This window comes from Podarcis tiliguerta (genome assembly GCF_965153285.1).
Source record: "Podarcis tiliguerta genome assembly, chromosome: 7".
In the NCBI taxonomy this organism is placed as follows: domain Eukaryota; kingdom Metazoa; phylum Chordata; class Lepidosauria; order Squamata; family Lacertidae; genus Podarcis; species Podarcis tiliguerta.
This window is the reverse complement of record NC_139540.1, coordinates 13,546,010-13,565,884: the sequence shown is the minus strand read 5'-3', so window position 1 is coordinate 13,565,884 and position 19,875 is coordinate 13,546,010. Positions and strand designations below refer to the sequence as shown.

General features: G+C 47.0%; 1 protein-coding gene and 1 long non-coding RNA gene across 17 annotated transcripts in view; one reads left to right on the top strand and one right to left on the bottom strand.

Moving 5' to 3' along the window:
* Positions 1–9,302, top strand: part of LOC310682246 — a 244,324-nt gene extending 235,022 nt beyond the window's left edge. Inside the window, exon 2 of the long non-coding RNA XR_014513807.1 lies at positions 9,150–9,302. This is a non-coding gene — a long non-coding RNA (uncharacterized lncRNA). The remainder of the gene's footprint in view (positions 1–9,149) is intronic.
* MTSS1 (MTSS I-BAR domain containing 1) overlaps positions 1–19,875 on the bottom strand; it is a 155,416-nt gene that overhangs the window by 127,750 nt on the left and 7,791 nt on the right. For all 16 annotated transcript variants that reach the window (XM_083450539.1, XM_083450530.1, XM_083450536.1 and 13 more), the window contains exon 2: positions 5,928–5,989. In XM_083450539.1, coding sequence (XP_083306665.1) covers positions 5,928–5,989 — 62 coding nt within the window. The remainder of the gene's footprint in view (positions 1–5,927; positions 5,990–19,875) is intronic.

Below are 19,875 nucleotides of genomic sequence, written 5' to 3'. Positions count from 1 at the left end.
AGGGAGGACCTCTAAACCTTCTAATCTGTTGCTGAACTACATCTCCTATTCATCCCAGCCAGCACAGCCAATGGGCAGGGATGATGGGATATGTAGTTCATCTGGAAAGGCAGTCTCCCATCATCCCATCTTGTCAGGAGCTGGTGGAGAGTTCGGAATCCAAGAACAAATCTAGAGGGCTAAAGGTTCAACGTTTCTGCTCTGAAGAATGAAGGAAGGTAAATAATTATTCCGATATGCAGTGAAGAACTATTATCAACAGCATCCTCTGCACATGCTAGTTTTTGGGAGGTGTACATCTAAGAAGAGGAGCACCTAAAATCTTGGCATGAATGCAAGAATCATGTGAGTTTTGCAGCGACATCAGCCCAACTTCCAGCCAAGTCTACACTTGAATTAAAAAACTCATGTGGAGTATGAAACAGTCGTTGGACAGAAGAGAGAAGGAACACAGAATTACAAATCCAAGCAATTACTGGATTTGAGTGGCATGTTTGACAACTAAACCATATTTTATCATGTTTGAATGTGTGCTTTAATACACAGAGGGAGAGAAACAATTCTCAAGCTTTTAAATGGTGCAGGGAAGGGGTTACTGTAAATGATACTTGGAGCCATAGATAGCCAACCTGTGCCCTCCAGATGTTGCCTGACTCCAACTCCCATCAGTCAGCATGGTGCTGGGAACTGTAGTTCAACATTGTGCAGGAGGCACCGCAATGGCTAGGCACTGCTTTAAGCTGTACCCTGAAGACTCAACGCGATCCTCTCCCAATGCTGTTGGTTCATAAATTCCTGACCTAAAGGCGAAATTACTATGCTATCTCCAGCACCTGCTTCTCGGCCATCTATGGATGTTCCAGGCGCAAAGTTACGGAGCAAGTTTCTGTCTCTTAAAACAGAAAGGAAGGCTATTGACACTACTACTCCCAGAAATAAATGGTCAGTCTAGCAAAGCTGGAAAAAACAGCCTTTGAGGATAAGGCTTAGACCTCGTAGATCTCTTCTGAGGATAAAAAGAACAAGCTGAGTGCTGTGCATTAAGCAATGTAACAACAGGAAAGGGCAGCATTCTGACCAGACTCTTGCACAATGGGCCCAGTACTCGTTTGATCAATGCTGGCTTATCTCTCACACCACAGGTGAAGCGGTATCTAGCAAAATGTATGCAAAAGCCCACTAGTCTCACGTCAGGCAAACCAGCGGCACAGTGCTGGGTACAGACAGGGAGCAGACCAGCCCTTCAGGAGCCTAGGAGCCTGGCACAAATCCCTGGCAGGGACAGATCTGTTTGCTCACACTGCAGAGCGGCTTCAGGTAAAGGTAAAGGAACCCCTGACCACTAGGTCCAGTCATGACCGACTCTGGGGTTGCAGCGCTCATCTCGCTTTATTGGCCAAGGGAGCCAGTGTACAGCTTCTGGGTCATGTGGCCAGCATGACTAAGCTGCTTCTGATGAACCAGAGTAGTGCATGGAAACGCCCTTTACCTTCCCGCCGGAGCGGTACCTATTTATCTACTTGCACTTTGACGTGCTTTCGAATTGCTAGGTTGGCAGGAGCAGGGACCGAGCAACGGGAGGTCACCCCGTCACGGGGATTCAAACCGCCGACCTTGTGATCGGCAAGTCCTAGGCTCTGTGGTTTAACCCACAGCGCCACCCGTGTCCCTATAGAGCAGCTTCAGGTATTCCAAAGCTTATAGGGCCTCCACTTTACATTTAGAGTATCCCAGGAGGTGGCCCAACCATGGGGCAAGGGGCAACAGCTGCTTCATGCAGGTGAATCTGGGCGCATCAACATGGAATGCCAGAGCATTCTAGCCCATGCAATGCCACCTGCCAGGTCATTCTCCATTGCAAGCCCTGCTGGAAGAAATGCACAAGCCTTCAATTCTGCTTGCACTGGGAAACTTCCTGCTTTATTGCACTCATATTAATTTGCAGGAGGAGGCGGGTACGAGAGATGTGAAGGCCTGTGGGGAAAATATTTCTGAGGGTCCTTTTCTCCCATTTTTTCCTATGGATTCCCCACCCCTCCACATCTCTAGAAGGGCACCATTTCGTATTTGGAGAGTAAGAGCACAAGTATAGCTTGAGTCCACCCTAGATCACCTGACACTGGACGGCCTGCACAGTTTCTCCGTTCCTGCATTTCAGGGGGTTGGACTAGATGACCCTGGGTGTCCCTTCCAACTGTACAATTCTAAGAAGCTGATGTGCGCTTGTTTGCATTCGGAGACCATGTGCACCTCAAGAGGGAAAATAATGCAGGCTTAGCTTTGGATGTTCCAACTCAAAAATGGAAGGGGGAAGAGAGTTCGGCTTCCTCTCCTCCCTGCTTTTTTTTTTTTTTAAAGGGCATGTCGTATCAGTGGTTCTTCTAACCAAAAAAACACAATCAGCAGTATCACACAAGGATACATCTGTTGCTGGGCTGGACCACTTCAAAATTCAGGTAAGATAACCCTCAAAAACAGGCTTCCTCAACCTCGGCCCTCCAGATGTTTTTTGAGACTACAATTCCCATCATCCCTGACCACTGGTCCTGCTAGCTAGGGATCATGGGAGTTGTAGGCCAAAAACATCTGGAGGGCAGAGGTTGAGGAAGCCTGCTCAAAAAATATGACTCCCTCGTTATATAAGAAGAAGAAGAAGAAGAAGAAGAAGAAGAAGAGGAGGAGGAGTTTGGATTTGATATCCCCCCTTTCACTCCCTTTAAGGAGTCTCAAAGTGGCTAACATTCTCCTTTCCCTTCCTCCCCCACAACACACACTCTGTGAGGTGAGTGGGGCTGAGAGACTTCAGAGAAGTGTGACTGGCCCAAGGTCACCCAGCAGCTGCATGTGAAGGAGCGGAGACGCGAACCCGGTTCCCCAGATTACGAGACTACCGCTCTTAACCACTACACCACACTGGCTCTCATAACTAGCCTGGGGAGAATGTTCTAGCCTGACATGATAGTTCAATGCCCAGGGACAACAGCTGGAGGAGCATTCAAACAGTCACACCCCCCCATCACTTTCGGTCTTAAGATGTACAGATTCATCACAGAAGTCTGAGGATGATGTAGCTTGGCCAAGCATTCCTTCCACACAAAACTCCTAGGAAGCTGCCTTGGCTTGCAAACACAATGGCCTTTTTATTCCCTTTTCCAAGCATGCATCCAGTAGCAGCAGGTCCCCAGATTCTTACTCTCAGCAAGAAACAAAATGTAAATCCGGGCTTCCTAAATATAGCCGGCACTTCATGAATAAGTAGGTCTTAAGGACCCTGCTCACCTCAAAAACTTGTGCTGAAGTGCTTCCTTCTCTAAATTAATTGCATATTCAGATTTAAATTTTAAAAAGGAATCTGGGACATGACTTTGGGGAGAAACTAAAAACAAGGGCACAGCAGCAGGAGAGAAATGAACTAAACACAGGTTCAAAATGAAGAATTCTTCAAGATGGAACCTGTCTGTGGCAGGCAACCCCATGCTTGCCAACATCAGTTAATGGTGTAGAGGCCTTGACATCTGCAATGGAGAACCAACCTGCAGAAGGGAAGGGTCTTCTCTAGCCAGGAGTTTTCTGTTGCAATTTCTGCCCCTTCCGCACGTATGCACACACCATTTCCCCCCAGAGCATGCAAACACATCCCACCCTAAAGACAAAACGCAGCCAATGAGAGGTGTTGCAAAAGGGAAAGCAGCAGGAGCGACGACCAAGGGTTAAGCACCCCCTGCCCTGCCTGCTGTTTCTCCCCTGCAAAAACACCCCCTCCCTCCTTCCAAAATCACTTTGCGCAGCAGCAGAATCGCAGGGATGAAAAATCTCTTATTTACTACTAAAAGCAAAGTTACAGCCTCAGACCACCAGCACTCCTGGGCACTAAACAGCCACATAGAAAGGTTAAGATGCACAGCGTTTCATAGGTCAGCTGAAGACTTTCAAGACGCACATAAAATCCCCCTCCGTTTGCAGCCACTGGAGAATCGAGAAATCGTTAGCCAAGACCTGCTGTAGGGAAAATGGTTCACAGCAAGAGAGGACTCGGAATGCCAAGCAAGTTGCTCTCGTGGGGAAGGCTTCCATCCACCGTTCAAGGCACACTGCCGAAGAAACAAGGGTATAAAAGGACAGAGTGCAGCTCAGCTGCAAGGAAACTGCAGCCCCCTCCCCATCTTCTCCTCCAGCAGCTGATCAATAGTATAGGTATGAACCGTACAGAGCTGGGAGCCCTTAACAAAGGGAAAGAGAGAAAAATGAATGTCAACGCTATCCTTCTGCTTCAAGAAAGGCTAAGTGAGATGTGCGGAATGAAGTCAGTTAACCAAATACCCTCTAGATTTAGCATACTCATTTCTGGTTATTTAGGCATTATCAACAACCGCGAAGCAGAAAACAAGACAAACCAGATTGTTATTCACTTGTTAAATAAACAGAATTTGGCCGATTCTTAGGCTAACCGCAACTCCCAACTTTGCAGAGACACAGGCAAGTAGAAAGTCAATCTCCTGAGTAATTTTATTGTCAAAGATAAACTGCCCAATCTAAGCTTCCTGTATCGAACAAGAACAGAACAGAACAACACTGTTTCTCCCTGTGGAAACTTCAACAAATTTGCATGTAAATAAGGACAGCTTTGCTAAACCTGAACTGCTGCACCAACTTGCAAACAGAATGCAAGCACCAATTTGCGGGGTCTACCTGCACCGTCTCCGCAAAATGCTTTCGATTTCCTCTCTTCCAAGCAGGCTATGTCTAGATGAGGATTTGCAAAAAATAATAATAAAAAAATCATATCCAGATCAAAAATGCAAAATCCAGATCCAGGGTGGGGCCTGAAGCAAAGCCACTGGAGGAAGGAAGTGCATCCTCAAGGCAGAATAAGAGGAATATGCTACTCACTCTTAGTACCTGCCAGTAAGAAGAGTGAAATGTCTGCTTGACATTTCCTCCAAATTATACTAACAGACAATGGGAGGACTGGGTTTCTGAAAAGACCACACCCAGATGACATCTGTATTTCGGAGAGCATTTGCTGTGGCACAGGGAGGGCCGTGCACAGTGACTCTAGAATATTGAAAAGAATCTAACAAGTGCTATGTGCACATTGCAGACTTCACACTGGTTCTCTGGAAACAACCGTTTGCAAATCATAAAGCTAGCCATGGGAATGGATGTTACTTCCCCATTTACGATCTCAGACGAACTCTCCTTTCACTTTGCCTGTGCCCACGGTTCAAAATTGTACATCAGGGCTGGGGAAGCCGTGGTCCTACAAATGTTGCTGGGACTCCAACTCCCATCTTCCCAGACCATTGGCCATGCCGGTTGGGGCTGATGGGAGTTGGAGTCCAACACCCCCTGGAGAGCCGCAGGTTCCTCTCTCTTGTGCACAATATTTACCATGGTTAACACAAACTTCCAGAGTAACTATCGCTTCCTTATTTACATCAAACCAAGGGTTCAAATTTTCATTCATGCGGGAGTCATGGTCCACGGCACTGAAGGTTTGATTCCAAACTATGGAACGAGACAAGGGGAATTTGCTCTGCAAATGGGGAGGAGACCATATAACACCGGTCTTGAAAGAACTACACTGGCTCCCAGTACATTTCCGAGCACAATTCAAAGTGTTGGTGCTGAGCTTTAAAGCCCTAAACGGCCTCGGTCCTGTATACCTGAAGGAGCGTCTCCACCTCCATAATTCTGCCCGGACACTGAGGTCCAGCTCCGAGGACCTTCTGGCGGTTCCTTCGCTACGAGAAGCCAAGTTACAGGGAACCAGGCAGAGGGCCTTCTCGGTATACTTTGCATACTATCATTTGCAGAGAGCCAGCAAAGCATCTGCGCTCCAAGTCCAAGCTTATTTGAAGTGCAGACATTTTAGTAGATTAAAGGAGCAACCCTGACAGAAAGAGAGGAATGAGGGTTTAGCTTACCTAAGCTGAGACTGCAACTTCCCAGCTTTGTTTATGAAATCTTCCCAAACTGGATAGCTTCCCTGGAAGAGAGAAAACAAAAATGCAGAATGAAATACCTTCAATTTGATCAGATTTTTTAAAAGCTTTGTAAAAAGCTAACTGGGTGTGGCAGAAGCTACAAGCTCAGCCACACTTCTTAACCATGCATTTATTTAAAACTTTTATAACCCGCTCCTCCCCGCAAAAGCTCAATGCAGCTGTCAACAAGGGAAAGTGCAGAGTTGCAATGAAAACAAAGTGCCATTGCCCATTTGGCATCAGACAGGAACCTCAGTGAGGTCTTCAGAACTTTTGCAATGTAAATTCCTCAGAGCCCTTGGGAATGGAAAGCAGGAGAGAGTAAACCAACAGCCCCATGCTGGTTCTGATTCAAACCTAGGGCTGGTTTGCGAGCTAAGCAATCCTTTAAAAAACACACCATTTCTCATAATGACGCAAGGTGCTTAGTGAAAACAAGCTCTGTGCTCACACAAAGACTTTAAGGTTCAACTATGGTGATGGCAGTATTCTCCATTCTCGAACCCTTATTGGCATACAGACACAATTCCAGTAAGGTTTGGTGCAATAAAATCACTCAGCAAAATTCAGATACCGTTTTGTCTTTTCTACGATCTCCCCGTAGGACATTCAGTCTCGCTAGCATGTATAAGCTAGGTGCCAAGTGGCACCTTAAACCTAGGTTTACATTCGCCACGACGGAATGTCTATTCGCCAGGGGGTTGGACTAGATGACCCTTGGGTTCCCTTCCAACGCTACAATTCCGCGATTCTATGATCCCAACCGCACTGCTAAACTGTCGCTTGCTCTTACAACAATTCACTGGTCCCAGTATGAACGGAGGAGAAACACACACAGCGGAAATGGAAATGGTATTAACTATGGACTAAGGCAGCTGTATGCTGGCTCCCTCGGCCAATAAAGCGAGATGAGCGCCGCAACCCCAGAGTCGGTCACGACTGGACCTAATGGTCAGGGGTCCCTTTACCTTTACTAAGGCGGAGGTTTTTAAACTGCGGTCGCCAACCCTGCACCCAGACATCTCCACGTAGCTGCAACTGCACCCACGTTAGTAGCAAAACGCGCCTGGCACCTGGCTAATTTCTAACACTGCGCCCTGCGTTGATTCAGGTTGGTCAAATGGGAGATATAAGTCGCCATTGGCGGCCCACATCGCACCAGGTGATGGCAGTTTTTTTTTTAATAAAAACTTCCAAGCAGCATAAAAAACTCTTAACTGGCTGGAATGGAAAAGTAGCCGATTTCTCAACAACATAAATAACAGTTACTGATTAACAGGAATCATTTCAGCCATGGAATTTTCCACGAGAGCGCTCAAATACCTCATGTTACGTTTGCTTCATGTTACATTTCTTCAGGTTGCGTCCCGCGACGACCCGGAAGTACCGGAAAGGGTTACTTCCGGGTTTCGCCACTCGCACATGCGCAGACATGCAAAATGACGTCACGCGCATGTGCAGAAGCGGCGAAACGCGACCCGCGCACGCACAGATGCGATGGCGCGTCTTGCGTTCTGTTCGGGATGCAAATGGGGCTCCGGAACGGATCCCGTTCACAACCAGAGGTACCACTGTACATACAAAGGGCAATACAGTGGTTTCAGTCCATTTGTATAGGCCAAGATTTTCATAACATTGGCTATATAGTTCAGAACAGGGGGGAGATTTTCGGTTGAGGGCTACCTTCCCTCGAGGGTAATTTGTTGAAGGCCGCAGCTATTTTGCTTTATTCATTTCCTTTCTTCCATCATGAAACCCAAGGCAGCCTACATGGGGTGATTCCCCAGGCCCCCAAACCGATCCAGGCCTGCACAGCCTCAGCTAACCGCAGGCCAAGGTTGAAGCCAGTCGAGGGCAGGGCCAGGATCCAAAATGGGTGGGGCCAAAGAAGCCAAGGGCCGCGTAAACTTATGCAGAGGGCCGCACATTGCCCACCATTGCGGCAGCATCATACACGCAGATTATCCGCTCCCTGCTTAATAAGCAGAGGTATGAACCAGTCTTTGGCACCTTTACGCGAAGGGGCAAATCCGCCAGGAAGTCTTCTGTAAACTTTGGACGAAAGAGAACTGAACTGCAAAAATAGATGAACGGCTTAGGAACACTACCCTGGCTTCTTGCAAAGCCTGCTAACCATAGCTTCCTGGTTTGGATGGAACAGGAACTAGAGTTACATGAAGACTTCCTGGTTGGCTTGCTGACTGGCACAAAGGCAGCCGTGTGAGTTCAGGCAAAAGACTCATTCAAATCCCAGCTTGTGAAGCAGAGATATATCATCGTTCAAATGCTCTCATGCATGCACTCAAGTGCAGGGCTACTCCGCTAACCCAGAAATAGTGCTTCAGGTTAAGAACTTTGCTCCAGGATGAGAACAGAAATCGTGCTCCGGCGGCGCGGCAGCAGCAGGAGGCCCCATTAGCTAAAGTTGTGCTTCAGGTTAAGAACAGTTTCAGATTAAGTACAGACCTCTGGAACGAATTATGTACTTAACCCGAGGTACCACTGTATCATAGGTGCGTTTCAACGTAGCACCAAGTCTCTCATTCCATCGGCGCAAGCATTTCCCACTTATGCAATGGAAAACTCTTCCCTTCTCCTCACGCCATGTGCCCCCTCTGTTTTTAGGGGTTCTCCCAACCCCCTGGAGCAGATTTGCGGAGGGCGTGGGATACGCACAGGGTGGGGAAGGAAGAGAGGGGAAATTTGTACTGCGCAAGCCGAGATCTCTGCACTGATGGGGTGCAGCAGCTGAACACTGTCCTGTACAGACATGTCATTTAAAGTCGGAATTAAATGTGCTCGTTTCGTCAAGAGCACCCAGACGCTGCTTTCTGGTACTCGCTGTGACTGCACGAACTGCCCCAGCAGCAGAGTGTCCCAATATTTAATTTAATTTTGGCTAGCTGAAGCTGTGCTGTTGTCACCTTTGCACTAATAAAGTTCACAAACCATTAGTCTACTGGTGAGAATGTCAACTCCAAGTTTGAAAACCACACGGAAAGGACCCTTAGCACAGTCTTCTAGGTAAAGGAAGAGGCCTGTATGGGATTATCAACCAGTTAATTGGAAAGATTGCCTTGCCCAGACAACTTTGATCTGCGGAACTGGCATGGTTTAACACTCATTCTGCACTTAAAAAAAATAAATCTCTCATTGTTTGAGGTGTTTTAAACTGTTTTTGTTTGGTTTTGTTAGTTTAATGTGTTAGTGTTATGTAGTGTTTTTGTATTGTATTGCATTGTTCTTTTTTTCTTTTTTTTCTTTTGTAGTGTTTAAATTGTTGGAAAAGTAATAAATATTATTCTCCAAAAAAAAGAGGGGGGGGGAATAAATCTCTCTTTTAGTGTGACAGGCAGCACCCACAATTCAAAACTCCCTGCCACCATTATTATATTTTTATTATTTCATTTACCTCGCACCTTTCTTCCAAGGAGGGCAAGGTAGAATGGACCCTTTACCACCTCCACGTTTTATCCTCACAAGAACCCTGTGAGGTAGGCTATAGGCCAAGAGATGGTGACTGACTCCAAGGTCACCCAATGAGCTTCATGACTGAGTGGGGATTGGAACCCTGGTCTCCCAGGTCCTAGTCTGACACTCTAACCACTACACCACACTGCCTCACAGCCTACCAAAACATGCAGAATGCCAAATTGCATTTTTGATATTTTTTTAGCCTATTTTAGCTTACCTTTAGTACTGCTGAATGCTTTTAATACTTGTTTTCCCCTGGGTTTTTTTAGACTAATAATTTTATTGTTTCTTTCTTTTTGTAAACCACTTATAGAGTGCTCTGGGGCAATTTGCATCACTCCACACTTCCCAAGAGACGCCAGCCCGGGGACCTATTAAAACAGACACCATTTTGTCAAAGACCAATCACATTTAGGTGTCCATGAAACTGGTCCAAGAAAGCTCTAGGCTCAGCAAGAGATCTGTCAACTCTTGATGATTTTGCAATGCCAATGAAGTATGCAAGTCGCGAGACACTTCCCTCCCAGCCTCTACCCCACCTCTTAGAACATAGCATCCAAACAAAACAGCAATTCATTCAGTCATCCTCAGATTTCCTGTCTATCTGGTTACCTTCATTGAACAAAGTTTTTTATGTGCCTCCCTTACAGATACATATACACACACAAACACAGGGCCTAAACAGAGTTCACAGAATCTTAAAAGCTGGAAGGGACCCCAAATGTCTTTCACCCCAACCCCCGGCAATGCTGGCATCTCAGCTAAAGCAGCCATGACAGATGGCCGTCCAACCTCTGCTTAAAAACCTCCAGAGAAGGAGAGTCCACAACCTCCCTTCCACTGTTGAACAGCTCTTACTATCAATAAGTTCTTCCTGATGTTCAGTTGGAATCTCCTGACTTAGAACTTGGGAGCCATTGGTTCAGAGTCCTAGCCTCTGGAGCAGGAGAAAAGCTTGCTCCAGAGGTACCACAGTTCAAGAAGGACACTGACAAACTGGAACGTGTCCAGAGGAGGGCAACCAAAATGGTCAAAGGCCTGGAAACGATGCCTAATGAGGAACGGCTAAGGGAGCTGGGCATGTTTAGCCTGGAGAAGAGGAGGTTAAGGGGTGATATGATAGCCATGTTCAAATATATAAAAGGATGTCACATAGAGGAGGGAGAAAGGTTGTTTTCTGCTACTCCAGAGAAGCGGACACGGAGCAATGGATCCAAACTACAAGAAAGAAGATTCCACCTAAACATTAGGAAGAACTTCCTGACAGTAAGAGCTGTTTGACAGTGGAATTTGCTGCCAAGGAGTGTGGTGGAGTCTCCTTCTTTGGAGGTCTTTAAGCAGAGGCTTGACAACCATATGTCAGGAGTGCTCTGATGGTGTTTCCTGCTTGGCAGGGGGTTGGACTCGATGGCCCTTGTGGTCTCTTCCAACTCTATGATTCTATGATTCTATACCCAACACCCAACCCAAATAAGACTTGGTTTCCAACCCTTTGGTCTCCTCATCTTGGTTGCCTTCCTCTGCACACAAAGCTTTTTAATACCCTTCTTAAATTGTTGGGTCCAGAACTGGACACAGTATTCCAGGTGTGGTTTGACCAAGGCGGAACACAGTGGAACTATTACTCGGGACACTATACTTCTGTTGATGCAGCCTAGAATAGCATTAGCTTTTACTAGCTGCTGTATCGCACTGTGGACTTGTCTTAAGCCTGTGGTCTACTAAGACTCCTCTGTCCCATTGGGCTGTCGACAGAGCATCACACCCTCGCAGCAAAGCTAGCAGGTGGTACACAACCGAAGGAGGAAAGAGACTGAGACTCCACCCTCAGCTGGCTAACTCTCTGCAGCAGCTGCAATATCAACGTATCATCTCAACGAATGTGCATCCTGCAAAACAGCACCATTTATGGCCATGAACCCCCTTTTAAGAAGTGCATGTGGTTCCATTCACACCCATATGCACTCCAGCATACAAGGTCTTCACTAGCATGCATGTGATCAAATCCAGTGAGTTTATTTATTTTTTGACTTTGCATCCTCCAAGTCAGGCAAGTAACCAAATGGCACAAGCCTAGATCGTTAAGATCTGGCTAATTAGCAATGCTTCTCTTTGTACCATCCTCACTCTTTGTACCATCCACACATGCCCTTTTGGGGCATTCGTTTGTTATTTGCAGCAAAACTTCCAGGATTCAGTTTCCAGCTTTATTATCCAGAATTTCAGATTCGAAATTCTGCTGCACAAAACTGAAACTCATGGGCCCATCGCCAGCATAACCTGAATGATGTCCAATGAAGGAACCTTGACCAGTGACATGTCAGGGTATGCTCCGCTCCAGTGGACAACAGGATGGTTCACTGAACCAGAGTGACATCTGTTGCACAAACATTTCAGTCAATAAGGGGAAAGGCCAGTTGGCAAGCCAGAGGTCCGCAGCTACAAAGGGCAAACGCCACAGCGTTCCCCTGCCCAATCTGTAGAAAGATCTGCAGCTCTGAGCACACAACCCACAACCCTTGCAAAACACTATGTTCCTTTCTCTCAGATGAGCAGTTCAGTGCGAAAATCGCACCTGCCTTTTCCAGGGAGATACCAGAGCTGAAAACACAGAGAGAGTAATTTGAGAAAGATACATATCCTAAATTTAAGCTGTATTCTTAATGTTCGGAATAAGCCCCACAGAGCACAGTTGCTTCTGAGTAAACATGCACAGGGTTGGGTGCCTGAAAAAAATTTGAATTTCAGCTCAAGTACATTATACCTTGGGTTACATACGCTTCAGGTTACATACACTTCAGGTTACAGACTCCGCTAACCCAGAAATAGTACCTCGGGTTAAGAACTTCAGGATGAGAACAGAAATCGTGCTCCGGCGGCACGGAGGCAGCAGGAGGAGGCCACATTAGCTAAAGTGGTGCTTCAGGTGAAGATCAGTTTCAGGTTAAGAATGGACCTCCGGAACGAATTAAGTACTTAACCCGAGGTACCACTGTACCTAGTTTCTGCTGGATGCAAGAGCTATGAGAAAGTCATTTCTGATGCCCCAACCCCAACTATACTCATCAAACACCTGTTTTCAGAAAATCCAAGGTGCATCCTTTCCACTTAACCTTGCCAACGGACGGCATAAGCCATGGTCTGAGGGATATACAATGCAGCTACCTTGCTAAGCAAGTGTGAGTTTAGTCAGTGTCTGGGTAAGAAATTGCCTGGTGTATACCACCATGAGTTCGATGCTGGAAGAAAGGTTGGGTGTAAATAAAGATCCCACAGCCAACTGGGACAATCTCAGAGAAGAGTGCATCACCTAAAAATTACCCCCCAAAAAACACACAAGGAACGGCGTTAAACTGACCAGTGATCCACCTAGCTCAGAAATGACTACTCTGGCAGGGAGAAGCTCTCCAAGGTGTCAGGCAGAGACCCAGCCCAACCTGGAGACACCAGCAATTGAATGAATGAATGAATGAATGAATGAATTTATTAATACGGTCACAGACCAGCTTCAACACACACAATATCACAAATCATAAAAAATATCAGAAATACAAGGGACAGTATGACAATAACAAGGATTTAAATATAAAAATTAAAATTAATTGTTAATGTGCCCCCTATAATTAACATTTAGGGGATTGGGCGTTATGGGATACCACTTGCTTTCTGCGATTGATTGCAGACGCACAGAATTTAGCTACATTTAATGTAGCCTTGGGCTTCTTGTCCTCTAGCAGTAATTTTAGACTATGGTATTCCGATTCTTTCCTAAACTTTTGCAAAACAGGTGTAATAAAAGTCAAACATATATCCTCATAAAGACGACAACGTAATAGTACATGTGAAGCAGTTTCAACTTCCAACGAGCCACAAGAACAGACCCGTGTTGTGTATGGTTTACCCTCAAATCTGCCCTGAAGTAAGGCAGAAGGGAGAATGTTAAATCTGGCAAGGGTAAAAGACCGTCTGTATTTGGGTATCTGTAGACCTGACAGATAGTTAGCTGGAGAGAAACCTCTCCCATGGTCCCTTATTGCTGGATGTTTGATCATTTTGCTCATGTGGCATTGTAGTTCTACGTCCCAGATACGCTGGCGGATTGTAGTCCTAGCTTTCTCAAAGCCACCAGCAATTGAACTTAGGAACTTAGGACCTTCTGCATACTAAGTGGGTTGTACACTGGGTTGTAAGGGACGTGGGTGGCGCTGTGGGTTAAACCACAGAGCCTAGGACTTGCCGATCAGGTCAGCGGTTCGAATCCTCGCGACGGGGTGAGCTCCCTTTGCTTGGTCCCTGCTCCTGCCCACCTAGCAGTTCGAAAGCACGCCAAAGTGCAAGTAGATAAATAGGTACCGCTCCAGTGGGAAGGTAAACGGCGTTTCTATGAGCTGCTCTGGTTCGCCAGAAGCGGCTTAGTAATGCTGGCCACATGACCCGGAAGCTGTACGCCGGCTCCCTCGGCCGATAAATGAGATGAGCGCCGCAACCCGAGTCGGCCACGACTGGACCTAATGGTCAGGGGTCCCTTTACGTTTTACACTGGGCTGTGGCTCTGGAGGAACTGCTTGTGACCTTCTTTAAGAATCAAATCTCACATGGAACCCTCATATGTCCAAGAGAAGACTCTTCAAGTGCAGCAGTCGTGGGGACAACCACTCAAGTGACCCAAAGTACAGGTTCCAAGTGGCAAGTTGAAGGCAAGATTACGTGGACCAAAAGATAGCTGCATTCACTGTCTTGGTTAACTGGCCATCAGTGAATCGCCAGATGTTCCATTGCAGCCAAGAAAGTCACTAGGCAGGTGTCCGCTTACTGCTTTTAATTCATGGTGGTGTCGTTTGCTAACAAGGAGCTTGGAGCACAGCAAAGCTCTCCTGTCCCACCAGCCACCTGCTGTAATGGAAGGCAACCATAGAACATGAACACAAAGCAGACATCAGCTGCAATAGCCATGTCCTAGGAATGCCCATGAAGATACCTTGTTGGCGGCAGAAACCAGGAAGTTCTCTGCCCTATAATCTGGTTGTCTGCTCTGTGAAGCTCCTGTTGGGATTAGACGGGTCTAGAAAAGGAATTGCTGTGGAAATAACATAAAGAAACAGTCGGAGGTATTTTAAAAACCCGAATACTGCTGTGAGCAAGACACTAATGGTGCAATTCTATACATAATTAACTCAGAAGTAAACCTTGCTGTGTTCAATGCAACTTACACCCCTGGTATGTGTGCACAGGACTGCAGCCTAAATAATGGAAAGTCGAGAAAAGCCAACTGGGTGGTTCTAGCAATAAAGTGAATAATTTAAAATGGCTAGACCGTTATTTCATTAATATCTGAACACTCAGTTCAATTTTCCAACTGGTCAAATGCCCAAAATGTTTCTATCGTTGTGCAACAGCCAACTTGCAACGAACAGATAGGATTTTTTAATATATATATATATACACAAGCCTATTCTGCACTGTTGGTTTTATTACTCCAAAGCACCACGTCCTAAGAAATGAGTTGAAGAAGGAGCGAACTGAAGAACGCATGTTCTGTATTAAATGGGATTCTGTGCACAATTATACACACATTTCGTCCTTAAACATTGACTCAGCTGGTAATGTTGTTCCGCGGCGATGCACAAATTTCCTGCTGAGCTACGACGCCGCAAAACCTTTCTGCGATACCTGTGGCGTCATGCCCGACTGGAAAGAGGGGGAAGCTTTTAAAACAGCACTGCCCAAACAGGCTCCCGAATGACAATGTGACTTTCCAAGGCTGTGTCATGCGTGCTCTGGGTTCTCATTGTTGGGTGTGCCAGACCACCCCTTGATCTGCCACCTGCGCTGCACACCTGCCACTCACCACGGCTCCTATGTTCTGATGCCATGTGCTCTCACGACACTGAGCGTAAGGCATGTGGCAAATGGAAGGGCCCACAGCACATGCGTCACCTAAGGAAAGCTGCAGGCAACCCCCAAAATCTCAAAGTTAAAAGGATTTCAGGGCCAAGAATGAGACCAGGGTCTGCTCCTGCAAGTCTGCAGTAGGGAGGTCCTATACTGACGATGTCTAATGGTCTAAGGCAGCTTCATAGGTCTGCTGTCAGACTCTTGCACACAGGTACTAAGCAATGGGTAAACTGCTCATTTGCTCCTCCCTTTTACACCATCTCCCCATTGCATGACCCTTGCAATGAAGCCATCTTGAGGGCTTGACTGGTTCTAGGAGCCGAGTCAGATTGCGCAAACTCAACAGCTCAGCTCCAGGGATGCAGAAGGCCTCCACCCTAATTTCACGGCAGTCTTCGCCCAGCTGGGGTCCAATCTGCACTGTACAGTTGCAGGATGCTCATGCCAGTCTCCTGCAAAGAATCATGGGAACTGTGGTTTGATAAGGGTGCTGAAAATTGCTAGGAGGCCCCAATTCCCCTCACAGAGCTAGAATTCCCATAATTCCTTGGGAAGAGAGACCAACTGTTAACCCAACTCTGGAAGTATGGTTCTTTGAGAGAAATACAGTGGTACCTCGGGATGCGAACGGGATCCGTTCCGGAGCCCCATTCGCATCCCAAACAGAACGCAAGACACAATACGTCGTGTCTGCCGCATTTCGCCGCTTCCGCGCATGCGCGTGACGTCGTTTTGAGCGTCTGCACATGCACGAGCGGCAAAACCCGGAAGTAACAGGCTCTGTTACTTCCGGGTTGCCGCTGAGCACAACTTGAATGCGCTCAACCTGAAGCACATTCAACTCAAGGTATGACTGTACTGGTCTCCCAACAACCCTCAGTGCTGTTAGCAAACTACACTTCCCAGCATTCTTTGGGAGAAGCCATAGATGTTTAGAGCAGCATCTATGCTGTCAGGTGCCATAAGAAAGCGGCAGAGATAGCGCAGGATAGTGCGCACCCCGGAAATTATCTCTTTCAGCTTCTGCCTTCTGGAAGAAGGTACAGGGTTATAAAGACTAGGACTAGCCGCCTGAGAAACAGTTTCTACGCAACTGCAATTCTGCTTCTAAACGTGGCATAAGTGGTCTCTATAGTATAGTGTATTTTAAAATGGGGTTTCAGAGTTTTTAAGGGGTTTTTGAATGTTTTATGTAGTGTTTCAATTTCATTGTTCTGCATGGGACAATGACAATAAAGATATCGTAAACATATAGTGCAGATGGGACCCTGGCAGCCTCCAACTGTTTTGGATGACAAGTCCCATCAAAAAGCAGCACTCGGGCGGCTGGGCACATGTAAGCTCAATTGGGGAAACACCTGGTTACCTGGAGGAGAGTCACAGAGCTGCTTCATTCTAAGAAAACAGGGTGGTTGGAAACAGGGCCGTAGCAGACATGGTCAGCTAAAGGGGAAACTGCAGGTACTACAACAGCAGCAGATAGGAGAGAGACCTGGAAGAGAGAGATTCAATGGGAGACTCAGCAAGCCATTGGCTGAGAAAAATAAAACAAAAATGGCTTGCAGTTAACCACTTTCCTTGCAGTCAAGGTGACCTCCAGGTAACCAGCGGGGAAAACTTACGGATTATTGTGTTCTCTGCCTTTCCTGTTCCCTTTGTCCCTTTTGCAGACCATCAGCATCACACAGCTCAATTCATGTGCCAGGTAGCAAAAGGATTTTGTCTCCCAGACTTGAGCATGGTGACATATTCTTTTAAGCGCTGCCTTCAAAAGGTATCAGAGCAAAGACTTTAAGGAGGGGTAAAAAGTTCCCCAACAGCTGCCTCGCTGGTCCATACCTCTAAGGATGAACACAAGGCAACACTCCTGGATCAAGCAAATGGCCAATAAGAGTGTGTGAAGGGGTGGGGGGTGGAGATCAGCCCCTTGAAGCCGTCTCCCCCTCCTTAGGGAGCCTGCCTCCCACCTTCAGAGCAACTGCTTTAAAATCTAAAAATAGCTACCCATTTACACAGTCCTGCCATAGGTTTAAAGAAACCCCAATGTGCTGACAGCTGCTGGGTTGATTGTTTCCAAGATCAACACTCAAGATCAGAGGATAAAAATCAGGAGGGGTTTTTCTTTCTTTCTTTCTTCCCCCACCTCCCCTCTTTGCAAGTCCGAGAAGGAACACAGTGCAGCTGTTTGTAATGGCAAAGAACAGCCGAGCAAAGACGACCAGTTGGTCTTCAAACAAGTGAACAATCAGCTGTATTTTGGCTCAACACAATGCGCTGGCAAAAATATCTTCTACTTAAAAAGCATGTGGAAGGGGGTGAGAGAGAGAGAGGAGGGGGGAAAGGAAGGAACTGCAGAGTGGATAAATACACATGCAGAATACTTGCTCTAGTTCCACTTCGTATTCGTGAAAACTTTCAATGCTCAGAGACAACCTAAGCGCACGATTCACATTCCACTGCGCACTGGGCAAGAGGCAGAGAGGCTCCATACCATTGCAACCAGCATGGGCAAAGGCCGGTTAGCAGTACAGCACAAGGAAAACAAAAACCCACTCATCAAGGTTCCAATTCTGGCACAAGATTCACCTGTGGCCAACTCCGGATGCCTTCATCTGCCCCAGCTGCAACAAAACATGTCTCTCTCCCATATTGGTCTCTACAGCCACAGCAGGTGCTGTAACTCTCCAACCCTGGAAGAAACACACTTCCATTGTTACTGGCCCACTCCCCTCTCAATAGCCATATGGTCTAGCTACATGCACCAGAACTGCAAGCATCTCTAGATAGGAACACAATATAGTTGTACCCTGGATACTGAACACCTTGCAAGTCGAACATTTTGGCTCCTGAACGCCGCAAACCCGTAAGTGAGTGTTCCGGTTTGCCAATGTTTTTTGGAACCCAAACGTCTGACGCAGCTTCGGATTGGCTGCAGGAGCTTCCTGCAGCCAATCAGAAGCCACGCCTTGGTTTCCGAACTTTTAGAAGTCGAACAGAGTTCCAGAACGGATTCCGTTCGACTTCCGAGGTACCACAGTATTTAAGAGCGAGTATGATGCCACAAACACTCAGGACAGAGTCAGCACTACTGCAATTCTGGGGTCCTCCCCCAAAATGGTTTTAAGCAAATGACTTGTTGCCAACACACTTTTAAACTGCTCTTTCGCCCACACGCAATTCAGCGGAGTGTGGGTTTCTCTGCCTGGCTCATTCATCCTTACAAAATACGCTCGCAAACCTATGCTTATCAGAGCCTTATCCTGGATTAGCAGCCACACCTTCGTCTTAAAATCATCTCTCCGCCCTTTAAACATCCTTTGGGAGAGCGGAAAACGCCTACTAAACAAAAGGATTGTTACAGCACATCAAGCAGCTAACTTCCCCTGTTCAGTGATTTTTGCAAATGACGGGCTTTCCTTACTCGGAGCCAATGTCAACTTCGCAAAAAGAAAAAAGGAGCAGTTCTTTGCTCCATTTCACAAATAAGCACACACACACACACACACACACACAACTCCCTGTGCATGGACCCACCAGGGAGCCTGACGGACATCCGTCAGTCATGCGCCACCCTTGACGCCATCTACCGAAACTTCGCTTCCTGTGGGCTGGGATTCTCCAGGAACTTCTACCTTTCAATTATTAATTGTTGTTGTTATTATTATTATTATTATTATTATTATTGGGATGCGGGTGGCGCTGTGGGTAAAAGCCTCAGCGTCTAGGGCTTGCCGATCGAAAGGTCGGCGGTTCGAATCCCCGCAGCGGGGTGCGCTCCCGTTGTTCGGTCCCAGCGCCTGCCAACCTAGCAGTTCGAAAGCACTCTCGGGTGCAAGTAGATAAATAGGGACCGCTTACCAGCGGGAAGGTAAACGGCGTTTCCGTCCACTGTGCTGGCTCGCCAGATGCAGCTTGTCACGCTGGCCACGTGGACCCGGAAGTGTCTGCGGACAGCGCTGGCCCCCGGCCTCTTGAGTGAGATGGGCGCACAACCCTAGAGTCTGTCAAGACTGGCCCGTACGGGCAGGGGTACCTTTACCTTTTTATTATTATTATTAGCAGGCAGAAGAACAAGAAGAAGAGCCCTGCTGGATCAGAAGAAAGGTAGCCCGATTCCACAACAAAATTCCTCTGGGAAAGGAATTTTGGCATGAGGAGAATAATAGCCCCTCTCCTGCTCTTGTTCCCCAAAACTGGTATCCAAAGGTGCGTTTTGAGGTGTTTTTGTTTTTTTTAAACAATCAAGCAGTATAGAAATGTTTGTGAAATAAATGAAGTAAAAAATAGCTGCCCCGGAGCCTAGGAGAATGCGCAGCCATCACAACTCCCCAGGAAAAAAACAGCTAACCTCTACGGTCATACCTCGGGTTGAATATGCTTCATGCTGAGCGCGTTTGAGTTGCCCTCCGCGGCAACCTGGAAGTAACGGAGCGGGTTACTTCCGGGTTTCACCGCTCGTGCAGACGCTCAAAATGACGTCACGCGCATGCCCAAAAGCGACGCATGCGCAGACAGGCCG